At 41.6% G+C, this 21,348-nt stretch overlaps 1 protein-coding gene across 1 annotated transcript in view; it reads left to right on the top strand.

Moving 5' to 3' along the window:
• Nucleotides 1-1,599: 1,599 nt before the first annotated feature.
• BLVRA (biliverdin reductase A) overlaps nt 1,600-21,348 on the top strand; it is a 58,037-nt gene continuing 38,288 nt past the window's right edge. The window contains exons 1-2 of the mRNA XM_028108958.2: nt 1,600-1,856; nt 8,194-8,226. Coding sequence (XP_027964759.1) covers nt 8,215-8,226 — 12 coding nt within the window. The 5' untranslated portion in view covers nt 1,600-1,856; nt 8,194-8,214. The remainder of the gene's footprint in view (nt 1,857-8,193; nt 8,227-21,348) is intronic.

Genomic DNA, 21,348 nt, shown 5'->3' with positions numbered 1-21,348 from the left:
AAAATCGATCTTGAAAAAGAACAAGAGAGGAGGGGGACTCACACTTCCTGATTTCAAAATTGATTACAAAGCTATAGGCAATCAAAACAGTGTGGTACTGGCAAAAAAGACAGATATATCAACTAATGGAATAAAATAAGGACCCCAGAAATAAACCCTCACATGCATAGTGAAATGATTTTTGACAAGAATGTCAAGTCCATTCAACGGGGAAAGGACAGTCTGTTCAACAAATGGTGCTGGGAAAACTGGATGTCCACATTAACTCAAAATGGGTCAAGGACCAAAATAAGACCTAAAACAATAAAATTTCTAGAAGAAAATAGGACAGATTTTTGTGATATCAGATTTGGCAATGATTTCTGATATAACATTAAAGGAACAGGTAACAAGAGGAAAATTAGAGAAATCGACTCCATGAAAATTTTTAAAATACTTTGTATCAGAAGACACTATCATGAGAGTAAAAAGGCAACTCACAGAATAGGAGAAAATATTTGCAAATCACATATCTAATAAAGGATTAATATCCAGAATAGATAGAAAACTCCCAAAACTCAATACCAACCAACCAGATTCAAAATGACTTGGATACTTCTCCAAAGAAGAGATGCAAATGGCCAACATGCTCACGAAAGGGTTGTTCAATATTATTAGAGAAATGCAAATTGAAACTATAATGAGATACAATCTCCTACCCATTAGGACGGTTACCATCAAGAAGACAGAAAATGAGTGTTTGTGAGGATGTGGAGAAATGGGAACCCTTGTACATTGTTGGTGGAAATGTAAAATGGTAGAGTCATTATGGAAAACAGTAGGGTGGTTCCTCAAATAGTTTAAAATAGGATTACCATATGATCCAACAATTCCACTTCTGGGCATATACTTCATATATATATACATATATATATACTTATATATTTTTTCGATGTAAATAAAAAAATCGAAAGCAGGGTCTCAGGTATTTGTACACCCCTTTTCATAGCAATATTATTCACAATAGCCAAACTGTGGAAGCAACTCAAGTGTCCCATCAATGGATGAAATGGACAAGACTTAAATGTTTAGCCTTAAAAAGGGAGGAAATTCTGCAATAAGGCGATACGGATGAACTTCGAGGACCTTATGCCAAATGAAATTAGCCATAAAAGACATATACTGTATGATTCCACTTGCAGGAGGTACTCAGGAGCAATGGGATCATAAAGACAAAAAGCATACTTCGCCAGGGCATAAGGGGGAGTTACCGTTTAACGAGTAGAGAGTCTGAGTTTCACAAAACGAACACAGGGGAGGGATGGTGGTGATCACGGCACAACAATGCGAATGTAATTGATATCCCTGACCTGTGCACTTAAAATTATTAAGACGGTAACTTTTACGTTATGTGTATGTTACCACACCGACAGAAAAAGAAAAAACAGAAAAAAAACAAAACAAAAAAATGCTTAGCTGCCTCTTCGATCTGGACCCAAAAAGGACCGAGCGGATTCACGTGGGAGCGCTGCCCAGCAGAGGGGCGGAGCACACGGTTGACCCCCCCTCCACCCCGCCCCCTGCCCCCTGCCCCCGCCCCCCGCGCGGAGGCCTCACACGTCTGGACCAGGGCCTAAGGCCTTCTCCTCCTCCCTCTGCGTCTCTCGTCAGTCAAGTCGGTTCGAAGCCAGCCCTGGAGGCTGGGGCGGGGTTCTCCCACTGGGGGGCCTGAGGCAGGGCCCCTCCCTTCACTTCCCCCTGGCGCTCTCCCCGCCCTCGCGCGCCTCGGCCAATCGGAGCCGGCGTCCGCCTCAGCGGCAGGCTAGGGGGCCGCACGGCGACGGCGCGGGGAGCTGGCGCTTTGTACCCAGCTGCAGGTAAGGCGTACGGCGCGGCTGTGAGCGGGGGTGGCGGCCAGCCTTTATAAAACCTGGGGGCAGGAGCTTGGAAAACGTGGCCCGCGGGAGACCGGGCTCCGCCCTGCGGTCTCGGGCCCAAGGCCTAAACCCGGGACTCAGCCCGGGCGCTCCTCCCTCGCTCCGCTGGGCCTGGAGGGGGAGCCGGCAGTCCCGAGGCTTGGCTGGCCGGGGATCGCGGCGAGCTCTCCCGGGAAGGGGCTTCCTCAGATAAGCAAAACACGAGACTGTTTTAAAAAAATTAAATGTGTATTTTATTTTAAAAGTGTTTATGGCTTCAGTTGCAATGTAGGCGTAAGTCGGCAGGTGCTGTGTACGTGCACGGCGTAGTCTTAAGGGGCTGGGGCTGGGGCTGAGCCAGTGGTTCGGTCGCGGCAGCTCGAACGTGGGCTGACAACTCGGTCCACGCGAGCCGTTCGGGGCCGGGGCTCTGCTCGTCGACTACGAATCCTGCGCAAGTCCCTAAATCTATCCTGGCCGCGCTTTCCTCTTGGGAAACTGGAAAATATAGGTATTTCATAGACCCTTGTGAGGGTTACATGAATTAAGTGCACTCTGAAAAACTAAGGCTGAGCTCCCAGCAACGACAGGGTTAAATATATACACAGATCTTCCCAAGTCCTGATACCCTGAATTGTTCGACAAAGGAATTAAGGTAGTTCACAACAAAATCGCATAGCATGGTCAGAAATAAATATAAAATATATATATATATATATATATATATACCTAGATACTGGGAGCAGAGACCGTGTAAGAACAGAAGATAAGTCCGGGCAAAAAAAAAAAAAAAAAAGAGTATGTCAGTACTGTCCAATAGAACTTCCTGTGATAATGGAAATGTCCTATATTTAATTAACTAACATATTCATAGCCATATCTGTCTAGTGGCTACCTTATAGGACAGTGCAGGTCTGTAGTTGGGTCTCAGATTTGTTTCGAGGCAGGTGAACTTGGTTAGTTACATAGTTCTGGTCATTTGGAAAGTAAAGCGTGCTAGAGGCTTCTCCCCGCCGGCCCTCTGGCAACCACCACTTTGTTCTCTGTTTATAAGAGCTTTTAAAATGTTAGAAACAAAAGTTAGTGCTGCGTGTTCTTCTGCCTGTGTGGAAGGTTTGTATTCACTGGCCCTCCCCCACTTGTCAGTTATGCTGTGCAGTTCATGGTGTCCTGTAGCTCTCTCCTGCAGAAAGAACTGGTCTTTAAGTAACAGGGAACCAACGTTCCTAGAATTGATCCCCCAGAAAGCTGGGGGATCAATGTCTAACAACACCTATGGGCCCCAGAATATCCTGATCTCAACCCAATTTTGAAACTGAGTTGCACATTATTTGCAATTATTTGAATTAATTAAGTCACTTTAAAAAAACACGGACAGACCCTCATAAATTTCAGTACACTAGACGTTATTCCTTAATAAGAGTATTTTGACTCCTGTTACCTCAGTTTTTCCTTTTATATCTATCAAGATCACTTTTTTCCCCCAATAAGTAGTGCTTTATCATCCATTCCAATAGAAAACAGAATTGGCAGATCACAGAGAACCACAAATAAGGGCGCCTGGCTGGCTAAGTCAGTGGAGCACTCGACTCTTGATCTTGGGATTGGGAGCTGGAGCCCCATGTTGGGGGTAGAGATTACTTACAAATAAAATCTTAAAAAAAAAACAAACCCACCACAAATAATCTGTATTAGTCAACATCAGGACTACAAAAATGGTACTTTCAAGAAAAGGTAGAAGGTTTCGAAATGGCGATAAGGAGGAATACGACGAACATAGAGCAGTTAGGAGTGGCAAGAAGGTGGGGAGGGCGCCTGCGTGGCTCAGTCGTTAAGCGTCTGCCTTCGGCTCAGGTCACGATCCATCGAGCCCCGCATCGGGCTCCCTGCTCGGCGGGAAGCCTGCTTCTCCCTCTCCCACTCCCGCTGCTTGTGTTCCTGCTCTCGCTGTGTCTCTCTCTGTCAAATAAATAAATAAAATCTTTAAAAAAAATTTTTTTTAAAAAGAAGGTGGGGAGAGGAAGAGAGTGGCTCAGGTTTGGAGAGAGTGTTCAGGAAAGCTTTACCTCTTCAGCCCTTTTGTGTGTTTTAACTTCAATGGCAGCTGCTTCCCTGGCTCTGATAACTGGAGCCTTGTCCCAGTTTATATGTGTCTGTGCCTTTGAGAGAACCAGAAAAGAAGTTAATAACCTCCAGTTAACCAAGACAAACACTGAGGAAGCTAAACCAAAAGAGAACAAAAACACAGAAGTAAAGTGGGTTAGATTTACAGCATGTCAGCACTGAAAGAGAGCGTAGGGGTCATCTAAGTATGTCTAAGTTCATTTGCCCCCTCTCCTTTTTTTGTGGTGCAGAAACCAACACATGTACCTTGGCCTTGGTCAGACTGGTAGTGGGTGCCCATGCCAGGTATAGAATTCTGTTCTTGAGTCACAGGCAGGCTGTTATCCGCCAGAGTGATAGCTTGTCTGAGTGCATCACATTTTGGGGTCAAAGCTCAAACCCCAGCATTGTTTAGTAGACCTGCTACAGTAGATGTGGGGAAAGGAGAAAGCTACTTTAAATTGCTTTAAGCAGGTTTTTTTTTTTATGCAAAAGTGTTGGCTTTTTTTCTTTAGCTGTCTAGTGAACCACTGCAGGCTGAACTATCGTTTGTTATTATTTGGTAATTCAGGAACTAACTCAAGATTCTTCTGTTTTGTATTTTTTTTAAGTACCATATATTTCTGGATGGGGAGACCTATTAATTCACATTAATTTAATTTATAAGTTTGATACAGTTATAGGCACAGTCTCAGTGGAACTGTTCTTTTTTTTTTTTTTTTTACTGAACAAAGATGTTCTAAAATTAATCTGGAAGTTCGAGCAAGCAAGAATAGATAGGAGTACTGCGCAAGTTAATGAGAGAACTTGAACTATCAGATAACAAAACATATTAAGTCATAGTCATGTAAACAACATAGGCATGGGAATAAAGGTCCAAGACAGCAGAAAAAGTGAAAAAAAGAATAACCATAAGATCTTATGTACGAGTCATTGGGGGAAATGATGAAATAGTCCATTAATTATTTGGGAACAACTCAACTATTTGGGGGAAAAGTACAGGTAGAGTCTTACCGCATGCCATACACCAAAATACAGCCTAGATGGATTAAAATACAAAAATAAAAAGTTAAAAATCTAAAAGGAAATAAAATGTCTATACCTGTTTCTAAACATGATACTGGCAGTCAGAAACTTAAAGGCTTTTAGTGTTTGACCAGTTAAATATTAAACCCTTGAAATAAACAAATGAACAGACCTAAATCTTCTTGCTATAGGGTTACGTCTTAGATATTTAAGAATATATTAAAATATAGAATAAAATTCTCCCTGGGTTCTTTTCAAACTTTAACTCGTCTTGGCAGGACAGTGGGGGGGAAGAGAACTGGGTGATGAGCAGGGAGAGTATAGAAAGGCAGAGCCAGATCTCGCCTGGTCTGGGGTTGTGCCTCTTGGCAGTGCCATCTTTCTTATAAGAGGAATTGAAAACTGGAAGGGAGAGAGCATGGAAGGATACCCCAGTCGAAGGATCTGGCCAGGATACCCCAGTTGAACGTGCTTTATACATGAGAGTGTAATTCATCCCAGGTAGTAGACTACTGATGCCTAATGAGCTAGGGTTCCTAAGTGGGATTCTGTCTCCCACGTGTGCATTTCTCCACATCATTCTTTGTTTTGCTTTCCCAGATTCTGTGGGAAAGCAGTAAGGTTTATAAACAATGTTTTGTAGACATTTTTCATAGGAAAACTTTCCTGGAAGTTCTCGTTTGAAAGGAAAGGCAAGCAGTAGCAATGTTTCTACAAGGACAAAAGACTCAGGGCAATTTAATGATCTCTTTTGAATGTGATTTGGGTGCTGGAGACAAATTAGAAGCAGTGGAATTGCTAGGTCAGGGGTTGTATGCATTTGGAATTGTAATAGATGTTGCATACTGCCCTCTTACAGGGCTGATACCCATCTGTAGTCCCCCAATAATGTCAGAAAGTGTATTCTTCCCCACCCTTTCTCTACTGCACTGTGGCAAACATTTTGATCTCTGGCAGTCTCATAGAGCACCTTTGTGAAATAATTGCATTCTGTGATCATAAGTGAGGTTGAGCGTTGTTCTCCTTGTTTTAAAAGTCGCCTGAATTTCCTTTTGTGGGAATCAGAGAGCCTTTTAGAGCTGGAACAGACCTTAGGGATGAAGTCCACTCATTCAGCCTACAGACGAGGAACCTGTTTGGACATGATCCCTTGGCTCGCCCATGACTGATGCAGGGCCAACACCAGTTCTGTTTGTCATAGTAGTTGTCTGAGGGAGTGTCAGATGGGATCTGTAAAGGTCCCCGGAGTACTTTGGAGTTTGGCTGTAGAACCACAAAGTCTGAAAATTACCACGCAGTGCTACAGGGCCTAGACTGTGAGACCAAATGCTGGTGCCCACACTGAACTTCAGGTGCTTCGTCTGTAAAATAGAATTAGCGTTAGCTTTTTTGCCAAGGGTCTATGGATTCGTGTTAATAGAAGTAGGCTCACAACTGTTACTAACCTCATATCTGTACATTTTGTTATCTGACTTGCCCACCCACATGTAAGCTCTAAGGGAGGCTTGAATCAAAATTCTTAAAAATATGAGTAAAACACAGTAGAGTTTTGCGTAGGGCATCTGCATGGGAGAGCAACCAGGGTGTGTTCTCTGGGGACCCACTGTGGTCCAGGCTGCTACTTAACACACATCCTTGCTTAGTTGTAGCTTTTCCCCCTGGCTTTGCTGTCAGTGTCTTGGTTGTCCTTCCAAGATATTTTATGCATGAGAAGACATACCCATACTGACTTCCTGAGGTCTGGGAGGAAAGCTTACCCGCTTTGTTACCCCCTGCTTTTTAGGGTTTGTCTTCTACAAGTTCCCTTTTTCACATTTTTCAGAAAACATGAAAAGGCTCTGGGTTATTAAAGGAAAGACAGCCCGTGAGCCGGCTAGGTTAGGTCATGAGACCCAATCTCAAAGCACAAAGGAGGAATGAGAAGAGAGAAGGGAGGGGAATTACTGAAAATGGGTTATTTTCAACACACAGCCCAGGTGACCATCCCAGATGTTCATAGGATTGTCGAGGGTCAATTTTCTTTGTTTGTTTCTCTTTGTTGTTTTTAATAATGGGTGTCACTTATTTCATTGTTCTTGTTCATGGTTATCATCACTATGTCCAACCCTTTCTAGATTTTGAAGGAGAATGAGCTCAAATGCAGGGATGGGTCCAAGGACCGAGGCCACCACAGCCTTCCCTTCCCAGAGGACTTGGAGGGCCCTCCTCCCTCTCCTCCAGCTCCGAGCAGCATCTGCATTGGCTTCCTGGACATCCCACTTGGGTCGGAGGGCTGGAGAGGCTTTAGTTCTTTCTCTGTCACTTCTAGTCACACAGTCACCCTGCCATTGCCTGCCCTAGTCTTAGTTGAGATAAAGTGGCAATTCTAACAGCCTTGAAAAATGAATGAGAAAGTGAATTTTTATGGGCCTCTGTGTTCTACTCTCAGTTCTAGTGTTTCTCCAGGTGTGGCTGTCTGACCACGTGCACATGATCTTTTGGACACCTGTTGAAAATGCAGATTCTCAGCCTCCCCTGCCTTGTAGACTTCCTGAATCAGAATCTCTGGGGGTAGAAGCCAGAAATACGCATTTTCAACAAGCAGTCCTTGGAGTACATTGAAGTTTGGAACCACTGTTATTCCCTACTCGTTTCTTATTTCTTTTCCTTCTCTTTCCTGTTTCTCCTTCCCTTCCCTTTTTCCTCATTTCTTCTGACTCCTGCTCACCTGTTTGCTCCTTCTTCCCTCCTCCTTAATGCTATGGGTTCAGAGTAAACTGTACTTTTAACATAATATGTTTAAGTCCTCTGGAAAGTCAGCTAGGAGAAAAAAAAAAGGAAAGAAGTGTGTATTTCCTACTGCCTTGCTTGTCTCTGTAAAAGAAGGGCAGATCTGGGGCTCCTGGGTGGCTCAGTCGGTTAAGCGTCTGACTCTTGGTTTGGGCTTGGGTCATGATCTCAGGGTCGGGGGATCAAGCTCCCTGGTAGGCTCTGCACTCTGCTGAGTCTGCTTGAGATTCTCTCTCTCTCTCCTCCCCTCCCCCACTCGCTCGCTTTTTCTCTCTAAAATAAATAAAATCTTCAAAAAAAAACAAGAGTGTGGGAGAAAGTGGTATGGCAAAGGGGAGTGTCTGCATGGCATCTGGGGCGGGTGTCTTCAGGGTCCTGACCTCTGCTTTTGTCTTCACAGCCACGGAAGTAGGAGATCAAGATGAATGCCGAGGTGAGTTCTTTAAAAGGGCTGGTTTAAGGAATGCATTTCTTGCAGTGCTCCTCGTTTCTCCTTTACAGAGTGTCTCCTCTCCCTACAGAACTTTCAAAAACATTGGCACAAACTTGAAAACATTTCCCTTCCAGCCTGCCGATGTGCACATGGCTCTGGGTGATAATGGAAGAATTAGGCCCTTCCAAGTTCTTTTTTTTTTTTTTTAACTTTATTTATTTTTGACAGAGAGAGAGCACAAGCAGAGGAAGCAGCAGGCAGAGGCAGAGGGAGAAGCAGGCTCTCCGCTGAGCAGGGAGCCCAACACGGGGCTCGATCCCAGGACCCTGAGATTATGACCTGAGCCGAAGGCAGACGCTTAACCGTCTGAGCCACCCAGGCGCCCCCCCTTTCCAAGTTCTTATCTGTGTCTGTTCAGCTTCAGTTAGACTAGAATTTACCTATTGCAGTTAATCCTGAAACAACACTGAAGGGCTGGGGCTGGAGTGGGCAGCACGGTGTACGGGTGCTGGGCCTAGAGCCTTGCTTTGTGTTATTCTGGGGACTTAACCTCTGCTTATTAGGACATTTCTCTGCATTGTCTCCTAGGGGCTCTCAGTTCTACTGTCCCTGTTCTTTGGTCTGCTGCGTCTTCTAGTCACTTTGCCCTTTTGTTTTTTCCTGACTGATCAGCTCCTTCCTGCCTCTACTCCTCTCCAAGTCCAGCCAAACCCCAGGGTCCATCTCTCCAACCACTCTCGGTCTGATGTTCCCATCTGCTTTTCCTCTTGTTCCATTGACCTACCGTGCCAACCCCAGGACAGTGGTCTTGGGTAGGTGGCACAGCTTCATGTGTCTGCAGCTGGCACACATCTCCAGACCCGCATGTGCATGCTCAGCACAGCCCGCCTGTCCTCCACGGAGCTGCATGCAGCCCCCTTCCCCATTGCCCTGAATGGCCAGGTCCAGCCTTCTCCTGCCTCCCTGCTCCCTCCTCACTCTTAGCGTCTGGAACACTTTTTACTTTACAGAGAAAAATGAGAACCATCAGACATCATCTCTCTCAATTCCTGCCTTCCCATGTGTCTTGCTCCTCTTGTCACAGTGGAAGGGATGTTTATCAGTGAGAGGGCTCCAGGCTGTGAGTAGAGGAAAACCCAACGTAATGTGTTTTTTATCTTGGAAGTCCAAACGGACGGCAGGCTTCAGGGCCGGCTGATCCAGTGGCTTGGCGATCTTGATGATCCAGGATCATTTCGTCTCTCTGCTCTTCATCCAAATGTTAGCTTTCTCCTAGAGATAGTTCCCCTTATGGTTATAGGATGGCTGCCAGCAACAGTTGGGGCTACATGCTTCCTCATTCACTTTGAGCAGGAGAAGGAGAGCTCCCTGCAGCTCTCAGAAAAGTAGGAACCTCTTTGTTTTTTTTTTTTTTTTTGAAATCGCACCTAATGCCACCTTAGGTCTTATTGGCAAGAATTGGGTCACATGTCCACTCCTGGACTAATTACTGGATTAAGAGGAGCCGAGATTTTGCCAATTGGCTTAGACAAATCAGGCCCACCCTGAAGCAGCTTCCCCCCTATGCCTGGGCTGTATAGAGGAAGAAGAAAGGGGAGTGGACCTATCGCAACCAGTGTCCCTAGAAACCCCTGTCCATACTCTGAATTTCAAATTCTCTTGCCTCTTCAGACCTCACCCTGCCTCCCTAATTATCTCCTTTACCAGCTGCATTGTTAACCTCATTTCTCCTGACTCTCTCTGATTAATATCTCCAAACGCTTTTCTTTTTTTAAAGATTTATTTATTTATTTTAGAGAGAGAGCACAAGTCGGGGGAGAGGCCGAGGCAGAGGGAGAATCCTCAAGCTGACTCCCCATTGAGTACAGAGCCTGACATGGGGCTTGATCCCACGACCCTGAGATCATGGCCTGAGCTGAAACCAAGAGTCGGCTGCTTAACAACTGAGCCACCCAGGCGCCCCTCAGAGTGCTTTAGTTCTTACTTTCTTCCGAACAAAACAACGCATGACATTTTGTCAAGCTACTGTCATCCTATTTTTCTCGTGTCTTTCACAGGGAGGCTTCTTGAAAGAGATGTGCATAGGTAACTTCTCCATTTTTTCCTCTCTCCAAAGTCATTCTGAACCTACTGCAGTCGGGCTTCTTTCTTACTGAAATTCATCTTAAATAATAATTTTTAGAAAATTGTTTTGGTAATAATGTCAGTACACACAAAGCTCAAAAGCCATAAAATGGTAAAAGTCAAAAGTAAGCCTCCCTCCTTACTGATCCCCTAGCCTTCCCCACGTCAGGGCTGACTTCTTTTAAGCACTTTCCGGTGCCTCTGACCCCTTACGTGAAGGCCCCTGCGACTCACTCAAATTCTCATGGTCTTAGGAGTTCTGAAGAAAAATTAGAGACTTTGCGTTAATAGTAAGCTTATATAGCCTGGCCCGGTGACAGTTCCGTCAGTCATCAGTTACCCCTGCTTTCCTATCATTTTGACCCTTCCTCCTTTGATGGCTTTTTACTCTCAACCTTTGAAAACATTCCTAGACCTTCGGTTCCCCTGTAACTATCGTCACTTCCCTTCTGCATTAAACACCCATCGTTCAGTGCCTGTGACCACTTTCTCCCTTCCCTTTTATGTCAGCCCCACTGCAGTCTGACTTGGTTCTCACTGTTCCACCAAAACTTTGCAATTGAAAGTAACCAGTAGCATCTATATTGCCAAATTTGGTGGAAACTTCCTTTTTGAAGCATTTGACCCTATTGGCCGTGTTCTTCAAGTGTTTCCACGCCATCCCAAGGTTTCTGCCTATCTCTCTGCTCACTTCTTGTCACAGTCTTTCTTAGGCTTCTCTTCTGCCTGCTTTTTAAAACTGTGTGTTTCCCGGGATACTTCTCCTCCTACTCATTTGTCCTAGGCTGCTCATCTGATCCCCCAGTTTTTGTTAATCGTATGCTTAGGAATGTCCCAAATGGATTTGTTCAACCAGATCCTACTCAAGATCTGTACATTGAGAAGCCTGACTGCTCATCTTCACTGAGCGCTTAACACAGGTGCTCCAGCTCATCCCAACCCAACCTGGACCCGCTGTCTTTCACCTGCCCCAAATCGGCTTCTCGGAATGGCACCATCGCCATCTGGGTATGGGGCCTGGAAGCTTGATACCCTCCTCACTCCTTTCCCACACTCCATGCTGTAAATCCTATTTGCTTGATTTAGTCACTAAAATGTAACAACACACTGTTCCAGACTTTAGACTTGGCTTTATGGCTTTAATGGTAAAAAAAATATAGATAAGGTACTTGTACTCATGGAATTTGCTGGTGAGACCATAGTACCCTCCAAATCTGTCTTTTTCTTGCTTGACTTTCTGCCTCCTCATCATTTGCTCACTTCCTGTACTTACTCTCCTTCCCTTTCCTTACGCTCCTCTAGGGTATTCTGTCTCCCTCTTGTGGGGCATAGAAGGTACTCCTCAGCCCCTGCTCGTGGCATGTGGTCCTTGTTGGTGTGTGCAGGGCTCCTCTCTTGTATTTATTTTCTCATTCCTTCTGGTCTGCATCCTCGCTCTCACCCTTCCAAAGACAGCTGTTCTAATGGATTCAATGATTACCTTTTTGTTTTCATGTATCCCCCAAAGTATATGTTACTGTTTTTATACAAATACCCTTTATGTTTACATTCGGTAAAATTGTTTTTTTGGTGCACAAGTTCTGTGAATTACAACACATGCATCAATTTGTTTAACCATTCCCGCAATTGGGATTTAGACCCTCCCTCCAAAATACTCCTTTCTTTTCTTGCTCCTTTGTTGTCACAGCCACCCTCACCCCGAGCCCCTGGCAACTCCGGTGTAGTATACTTTTAATTTCAATAACTGTATTGTGTTACAGTTCATATCTTGTTCTCTTTCTTATTTGTTCCACTCAGCACTACGTTTTCAAGATAAAACATATAGTTAATCTGCTGCCCCATATCCCAGGATGTGCATAATTTAATCCTAACAAGACACCTATGAGCAAGGTGCTATTATTGCCTCTGTTTTGTAGTTGAAGAAAATGAGGGTTAAGTAACTTGCTCAAGTCATGGGGTATTGGGGGCAGAATGGTCATGCAGGCCCTGATGTCTCTGACTTGGTAAATGCCTCTCTTCTTGTGTATATTCAGCTAATCTTGTCCATGCGGTTCATATGTCATTTCTGCTGTGTGAAATTTCTCGGGGCTTGCTTTCTGGAAGTGATCTGGAACACCGATCTGTGTCTTGCTTTTCTCACCCAACAATCTGTCTTGGAGATCTGTCCCTTTAAATACATAAAGAACTTCCTTGTTCTTTTCTATAGTGTACTATTTCATTGTAAGGGCATACCATAATGTACATAACCAAGCAGCTGTTAACAATGTATATGTTATTTTCGATTTTCTGCTCTTACAAGTAAGGCTGCAATAAACCTAAGTCTTTTCATTGTGTATCTCTGTAGGACACATTCTTAGAAATGGACTTACTGGACCACAGAATATTTGCATAAGTTATTTCCAAGTTGCTCTCCACAAAAGTTGCCCATTTTTCTCTCCCTCTTGCATTGTATGAATATACCTGTTTTTCTGCACTCGCCAATGTGTTGTTAAACTTTCTGATCCTTGTAAACAGTGGATGAAAAACATTAGGTTGTTCTTCCTGACTATTTGGAATCCCCTTTTCCCCCTCCCGGAATGGTGGTCCAGCACTTGCCTCACGCCTTATCCCCTGAAGTTCCTCCAAAATGATTTTATGTTTTATTTTTATTTTTTTTACAGAGGGAGAGAGGGGGCTGTGTAGAGGGAGAGAGAGAATCTTAAACAGGCTCCACACCCAGCGCAGAGCCCATGCGGCGCTCCATCCCGTGACCCTGAGATCATGACCTGAGCTGGAATCAAGAGTCACATGCTTAACCAGCTGAGCCCCCCAGGCGCCCTTTGTGTTTTCTTTTACCCTTTTCATCTCAAAACAGTTTTTTCCCTAAGTTGGCAGAACATGTTCTCTTAATCCTAACTTCCTCTGAATTCTGTGATCAGATTTGGAGCTCCAGACACCAGCTTCTCTGAGTCCAAAAGATGGGAGCAAGCCCACTCTTACTTTTTGAGTCACTTTGCTGTCCCTTATGTGTGTCCTTTTACTGCGGTCTTGAAACCGCTCCTTTTCCTGTACTTCAGCGGCATTTTCCCAAAGGTTTGACATAGCAGAGCAAAGCAAACAACTGAAAATGGAACTTTAGACATCTTGGTTTCTAGAAATCCATTGCCCTCCCCTTCCTGGCTCCTCTCTCTGTATCCTTCAGCCTCCTCATAACCTTGCATATCTTCCTCTTTCGGCTGCTCCTTCTTGTCCTTTGCTCTGCTTTTTGCTGGTTCCCACCCCCAAAGTTTTAGCCACCAGTATTTGGGGATTTTTCCAGTTATCTTTTTGTTGTTGATTTCTAGTTTAAATTCCATTTTGGTCTCAGAGGAGACATTGCATCACTTCTGTTCTTTTAAGTTTGTTGAAGTATGTTTTATGGCCCAGAATGTGGTCTGTCTTGGTGAATGTTCCACGTGAGCTTGAGAAGATTGTGTATTGCTGTTGCTGAAATAGTCTATAGATGTCAGTGATATCCAGGGGACTGATGGTATTGTTGAGTTCGGCTATGTCCTTAACTGCTTTTCTGCCTGCCGGATCTGTCCATTTCTGATAGAGGGGTGTTGAAATTTCCAACTATGATATTGGGTTCATCTTTTTCTCCTTGTAGATCCATTGGGTAGATAGATGCTTCATGTAGTTTGATGCTCTTGTTAGGCACATACATGTTAAGGGTTAACATTTTTGGACCCCATTATTATGTAATGCCCTTGAAATTAGTGTAGCTACTTCTGCTTTCTTAAAATACTAACATGGCATATTTGTCTCCAGCCATTTACTTTTCATCTATATGTGTCTTTATATTTTAAGTGGAATTCTTACAGACAGCAGCTAATTGGGTCTTATTTTTTAATCCACTGTGACAGTCTTTGTCTTTTAATTGATGCGTTTAGACCATTTAATTTTCAAAGTGATATCGTTGGATTAATATTTGTTGCTATCTTCTATTTGTTGCCCTGGTTCTTTGTTCCTATTTTTGTCTCCCACTCTTTTTCTGGTTTTAATTTGAGCATTTTATCATTCCATTTACTCTCCTTTCTTAGCATATTGATTATACTTCTTTTTTAACCTTTTTTAGAGGTTGCCCTAGAGTTTGCAGTATGCATTTACAGCTAATCAAGGTCCACTTTCAAATAACAACTCTACCACTTCATAGGGTGTGAGTACTTTAACAAAATATTCCTATTTCTTCTCCTGCTTTGTGTCATTTACTTCACTTATATGTAAGCATACATAAGCATATAAATACATAAGATACGTATGTATAAATGTACATAATTAAATACTTGTTGCTGTTACTATTTTGAACAAATTGTTATCAGCTAAATGAATTAATAAAAAGTTATAATTTTACCTTCACTTAATCCTCCTTTGGTGCTCTTCCTTTCTTGATGTATACCTGGGTGTCTGTCCTATATTATTTTCCTTATCTCTAAAGAACTTCTTTCAACATTTCTTGCAAGACAGTGTAATGACAACAAATGCCCTCGATTTTTGTTTGTCTGAGAACTTCACTTTTGAGGGATCATTTCACAGGGAACAGAAATCTAGGTTGGTAGTGTCTGCCTCTCAGCACTTTAAATATTTCACTCTCCTCTCTTTGTGCATGCGTGGTTTCTCAGGAGAAGTCGCATGTAGTTCTTGTTTTTCTCTGTAGGTGAGGTGTTTTTTTTCTCCAGCTTCTTTTAGGATTTTTTTTTTTTTAACATAAATGTATTATTTGTTTCAGGGGTACAGGTCTGTGATCCATTGGTCTTACACAATACACAGCGCTCACCACAACACATACCCTCCCCAGTGTCCATCACCCAGCTCCCCATCCCCCCACCACCCTCCCCCTCAGTTTGTTTCGTGAGATTAAGAGGCTCTTAGGGTTTGTCTTCCTCTCTGATTTTGTCTTGTTTCCCTTTTTCCTCTCTTTCCCTATGATCCTCTGCCTTGTTTCTTAAATTCCACGTATCAGCAAGATCATATGATAATTGTCTCTGACTGACTTAGTTCACTTAGCATAATACCCTCTAGTTCCATCCACGTCATTGCAACTGGCAAGATTTCCTTTTTTTGATGGCTGTGTAATATTCCATTGTGTGTGTGTGTGTGTGTGTGTGTGTGTGTGTGTGTGTGTGTGTGTATACCACAGCTTCTTTATCCATTCATCTGTTGATGGACATCTGGGCTCTTTGCATAGTTTGGCTATTGTGGACATTGCTGCTGTAAACATTGGGGTGCAGGTGCCCCTTTGGATCACTACATTTTTATCTTTGGAGTAAATACCCAGTAGTGCAATTGCTGGGTCATAGGGTAGCTCTATTTTCAACTTTTTGAGGAACCTCCGTACTGTTTTCCAGAGTGGCTGCACCAGCTTGCATTCCCACCAACAGTGTAGGAGGGTCCCCCTTTCTCTGCATCCCCACCAACATCTGTTGTTTCCTGACTTGTTAATTTTAGCCATTCTGACTGGTGTGAGGTGATATCTCATTGTGCTTTTGATTTGTATTTCCCTGATGGCAAGTAATGTGGAACATTTTTCATATGTCTGTTAGCCATTCCAATGTCTACTTTGGAGAAGTGTCTGTTTGTGTCTTCTGCCCATTTCTTGACTGGATTATTTGTTTTTTGGGTGTTGAGTTTTATAAATTGTTTATATATTTTGGATATTAACCCTTTATCAGATATGTCATTTGCAAATATCTTCTCCCATTCTGTGGGTTGCCTCTTTGTTTTGTTGACTGTTTCCTTTGATTTGCAGAAGCTTTTTATCTTGATGAAGCCCCAGTAGTTCACTTTTGCTTTTCTTTCCTTTACCTTTGGAGACTTTGCTTGCAAGAAGTTGCTTTGGCCAAGGTCAAAGAGGTTGCTGCCTGTATTCTGCTTGAGGATTTTGATGGATTCCTGTCTCACCTTTAGGTCTTTTATCCATTTTGAGTCTATTTTTGTGTATGATGTAAAAGAATAGTCCAGTTTCATTCTTCTGCATGTGGCTGTCCAATTTTCCCAGCACCATTTATTGAAGAGACTGTCTTTTTTCCATTGGACATTCTTTCCTCCTTTGTCGAAGATTAGTTGACCATAGAGTTGAGGAGGGTCCATATCTGGGCTCTCTATTCTGTTCCGTTGATCTATGTGTCTGTTTTTGGGCAAGTACCAGGCTGCCTTGACAATCACAACTTTGTAATATAGCTTGAAGTCAGGCAGTGTGATGCCCCCAGCTTTGGTTTTCTTTTTCAACATTTCCTTGGCGATACAAGGTCTTTTCTGGTTCCATACAAATTTTAGGATTGTTTGTTCCAGCTCTGTGAAAAATGTCGATGGCATTTTGATAGGGATTGCATTGAATGTGTAGATTTCTCTGGGCAGCATAGACATTTTAACAATGTTTATTCTTCCAAACCATGAGCATGGAATGTTTTTCCATCTCTTTATGTCTTCCTTAATTTCTTTTATAAGTGTTCTGTAGTTTCTAGAGTATAGATCCTTTACCTGTTTGGTTAGGTTTATTCCTAGGTATCTTATGGGTTTTGGTGCAAATGTAAATGGGATCGATTCCTTAATTTCTATGTCTTCTGTCTCATTGTTGGTGTATAGAAATGCAACTGATTTCTGTGCATTGATTTTATATCCTGCCACTTTACTGAATTCCTGTATGAGTTCTAGCAGTTTTGGGGTGGAGTCTTTTTGGTTTTCCACATGAAGTATCATATCATCTGCAGAGAGTGAGAGTTTGATTTCTTCTTTGCCAATTTGAATGCCTTTTATTTCTTTTTGTTGTCTGATTCCTGAGGCTAGGACTTCTAGTACTATGTTGAACAACAGTGGTGAGAGTGGGCATCCCTGTTGTGTTCCTGACCTTAGGGGAAAAACTCTGTTTTTCCCCATTGAGAATGATATTTCCTGTGGGCTTTTTGTAGATGACTTTTATGATAGTGAGACATGTTTCCTTTACCCCTACACTGTGCAGTTTTAATCAAGAAAGGATGCTGTACTTTGTCAAATGCTTTTTCTGCATCTATCGAGAGGATCATATGATTCTTGTCCTTTCTTTTATTAATGTAGTGTATCACATTGATTGATTTGTGGATGTTGAACCAACCTTGCAGCCCAGGAATAAATCCCACCTGATGGTGGTGAATAATCCTTTTAATGTACTGTTGGATCCCATTGGCTAGTATCTTGGTGAGTATTTTGGCAACCATGTTCATCAGGGATATTGGTCTGTAATTCTTTTTGACGGGGTCTTTGTCTGGTTATGGGATCAAGGTAATGCTGGCCTCATAGAATGAATTTGGAAGTTTTTCTTCCATTTCTAGATTTTCAAACAGCTTCAGTAGAATAGGTATTATTTCTTCTTTACATGTTTGGTAGGATTCCCCTGGGAAGCCATCTGGCCCTGGACTCTTGTTTTTTGGGAGGTTTTTGATTACTGCTTCATTTTCCTTGCTGGCTATTGGTCTGTTCAGATTGTCTGTTTCTTTCTGTTTCAGTCTTGGTAGTTTATAAGTTTCCAGGAGTGCATCCATTTCTTCCAGGTTGCCTAGTTTGTTGGCATACAGTTGCTGATAATAACTTCTAACAATGGTTTCCATTTCTTTGGTTTTGGTTATGATCTCTCCCCTTTCATTCATGATTTTATTAACTTGGGTCCTTTCTCTTTTGGATACATCCATGAGGGACTCTTAACTATAGGAAACAAACTGAGGGTGGCTGGAGGGGAGGGGGATGGGGGGATGGGGTAATTGGGTGATGGGCACTAAGGAAGGCACATGATGTGATGAGCACTGGATGTTATACACAATTGATAAAGTATTGAACACTGCATCTGAAACTAATAATGTACTGTAAGTTGGCTAATTGAATTTAAATTAAAAAAAGTGATCACAAAATAAAGGTACTAATTGGAAATGCAAAAAATAAAAACCAAGTAAACTATCTAAATGTGAGGAAATGGATCATTTTATGGTTGATTGGCTTGCTGGTTGGGGGGAGGAAGTGCAAATGAAGATATCAGTCAATTCAAAGACCTGGATTAATGGCTTTAGCTGGGTCTTTTATCACTGCCTCCTGTACTTCACTAACACCAGAGGGGCTTCCACATGTCAACAGTTAGGCATGAAAAGTTGTTGCAGCTGAAGAGGAGGGTTTGACTTTAGGAGAGGATTTTAAACAATAGTGCATTCCTATATATTAATATATGTATAAATATATAACTTTTTTATTCTCATGTACAGAGGTTTTTTAAAATTTAAGCTTATACATATGAATATTGTAAGCACAAATGGATTACTAAATGTGTGATTTTTAAAGATTCTAACAGAACATTGGTCTTCCAAACTTTATTCATTTCAATTATATATATTATACCAAGACAGACATATTTATGGTCTAATTTCTTAAAAGAACTGCTTCATGTATAATATCTATAGTTAGTTCAACCACTCAGTGTGTAGTTTAATATACTTTTTATGAATTATTCTGAAGGTTTTAAATGGGTCATATCATAGTTTCTAATGAAGACTGTTATTTCCCTTAAATATGCTAGTAGCTTCTTATCTAGCCATAAACCAAGAATCTTATCAGTGATCTTATTTTTTTTGGATAAGGGACACCTATTTTAAGGACATGTATCTCATCTATTGGAGTTAGTACCTTAAAGAAAAGACAGCTCTTTAGTGGAATTAACTGATACATTTTATACATGCAGTATAAAAGGCAATACTTTGGGTGCCTGCGTGGCTCAATCGGTTAAGGGTCTGCTTTCAGCTCAGGTCATGATCTCAGGGTCCTGGGATCAGGTCCCACATTGGGCTCCCTGCTCAGTAGAGTCTTCTCCCTCTGCCTCTATCCCCTGCTCATGTGCTCGCTCTCTCTCTCTCTCGCAAAAATAAGTAAATAAAATCTTTAAAAAAAAAAAGCAATGCTTTTATAAAATCAGTTATCCTAGGAATCATTCCACATTACAAGAAAATTATAGACCAGTAATTCTCATGAACATAAGTGCAAACATTTTTAATAAGATCTTAGCAAATAGACTTATCAGTATATAAAAAGGGTAATACATTATGGCCAGGTGAAGTTTATCCTAGGAATGAAAAAGGTATTACCATATTAATAGATTTTAAGAAAAGTTTAAATGATCATATCAATAGAATGAGAAAAGGCGTTTGATAAAATTTAGACCATTTATATTTTTAAAAAATCTCAGCAAGATATGAATAGAAGGAAATATTCACATCCTGATAAAGGGTAGCTACAAAAAAAAAATACAGCTAACATCATTTTTCATGTTAAAGACCCAGTGTTTTCCCCCTAAGATTAGAAAGTGGGCAAGAATGTCTGCTCTCACTAATCTGTCATAGTGGAACCTTATTGCACTACCCAGTGCAATAAGGCAAGAATATGAATAAAGCACTGCAGATTGAGAAGGAAGAAGTGAAACCATCTCTATTTACGTCTAACTTATGGTCTATGTAGAAAATCTGACAGAATCTACAAAAAAAGCTGCTAGAAGTGATTAGTTCAAGTTTACAAGACTCAAATCAATATACAAGAATAATTATTTGCAATAAACAATTTAGAAGTGAAAACTAAAAAACAAATACTATTTACAATAGCACTAAAAATCATAAAATACTTAGCTGTAAATTTAACAAAACAAGATTCATACACTGAAAGTGATAGAATGAAAGAAATCAAAGAAGACCTAAATATATGGGGATATATACAATGTTCATGAATTTGAAAATTCACTATTCCAAGATGTTTGTTTTTTCCCAAACTAATCTGTAGATTCGGTGTGATCCCATTCAGAATCCTGGCAGATTTTATCTTTTTGGTAGAAATGGACAAGTTGATTCAAAATTTTTATGTAAAGGCAGGAGAACTAAAATTTTGGAAAAGAAAAAAAAAGTTGGAAGGTTGACAGTAACTGATTTTAAAACTTACTATAAAACTACAATTGAGACAATACCACAAAGGTGCAAAGGCATTTCAATGAAAAAAAAATAGTTTTTCTCAATAAATTTTTGTTGGAACAATTGGATATCATATACAAAGAGGGAAAAAAAAAACTCTTCATGGCTTTCAGAGGAGATGGCACATGAGCCGGGTGTGAAGTCTGGGTGTATTTACATACAAGCCTGGCACACTTCTGTCTCATTGTAGGCAGTTGATAGAGCCTGTGGAATACAGTTCGAGAGGCTGCCTCTCTACCTAAAAAATTTTTTAAAAGAACCTTGATTCATACCTTACACCATATACAAAAACTAATTCAAATTAGAACATAAAGTAACTAAAACTATAAACCTTAAACTATAAAACTGCTGAAAGAAGGCATAGGGAAAAGTCTTTGTGTCCTTGTGTTAGCCAGAAGAATGATACATTCAAATTTTTTTGATAAGCTGGACTTCATCAAAATTAAGAACTTTAGCTCCTCAAATGACATTCTTAAGAAAACGAAAAGACATGCTACAGACTAGAAGCTGTTTGCAAATTACAAATTTGACAAATGAATTCAATATCAAAAATACATAAAAACCCTAAAAACTTGGGGCGCCTGGGTGGCTCAGTCATTAAGCGTCTGCCTTCGGCTCAGGTCGTGGTCCTAGGGTCCTGGGATTGAGCCCCATGTTGGGCTCCCCGCTCCGCGGGAAGCCTGTTTCTCCCTCTCCTGCTCCCCCTGCTTGTGTTCCCTCTCTCGCTGTGTCTCTCTCTGTCAAATAAATAAATAAAATCTTAAAAAAAAAAACAAAACCCTAAAAACTCAATAATAAGAAAACAGACAACCCAATAGAAGATCGCAAAAGACTTGAATAGACACTTCATCAATGTAGATATACAGATGGCACATAAGCATGTGAAACAATCCTCAACGTCACTAGTCATTATGGAAATGTAAGTAGAAACCACAGATACCACAACATACCAATATAATGGCTGAAATGAAAAGGAAGAGAGAAATCTGACAGTACCAGATGTTGGTGAGAA

Source organism: Eumetopias jubatus, unplaced genomic scaffold (assembly GCF_037043125.1).
Source record: "Eumetopias jubatus isolate StellerSeaLion01/CBP00866 unplaced genomic scaffold, mEumJub1_p1.0 scaffold_14, whole genome shotgun sequence".
NCBI classification, from domain to species: domain Eukaryota; kingdom Metazoa; phylum Chordata; class Mammalia; order Carnivora; family Otariidae; genus Eumetopias; species Eumetopias jubatus.
This window is presented reverse-complemented; position numbering and strand designations above follow the sequence as displayed.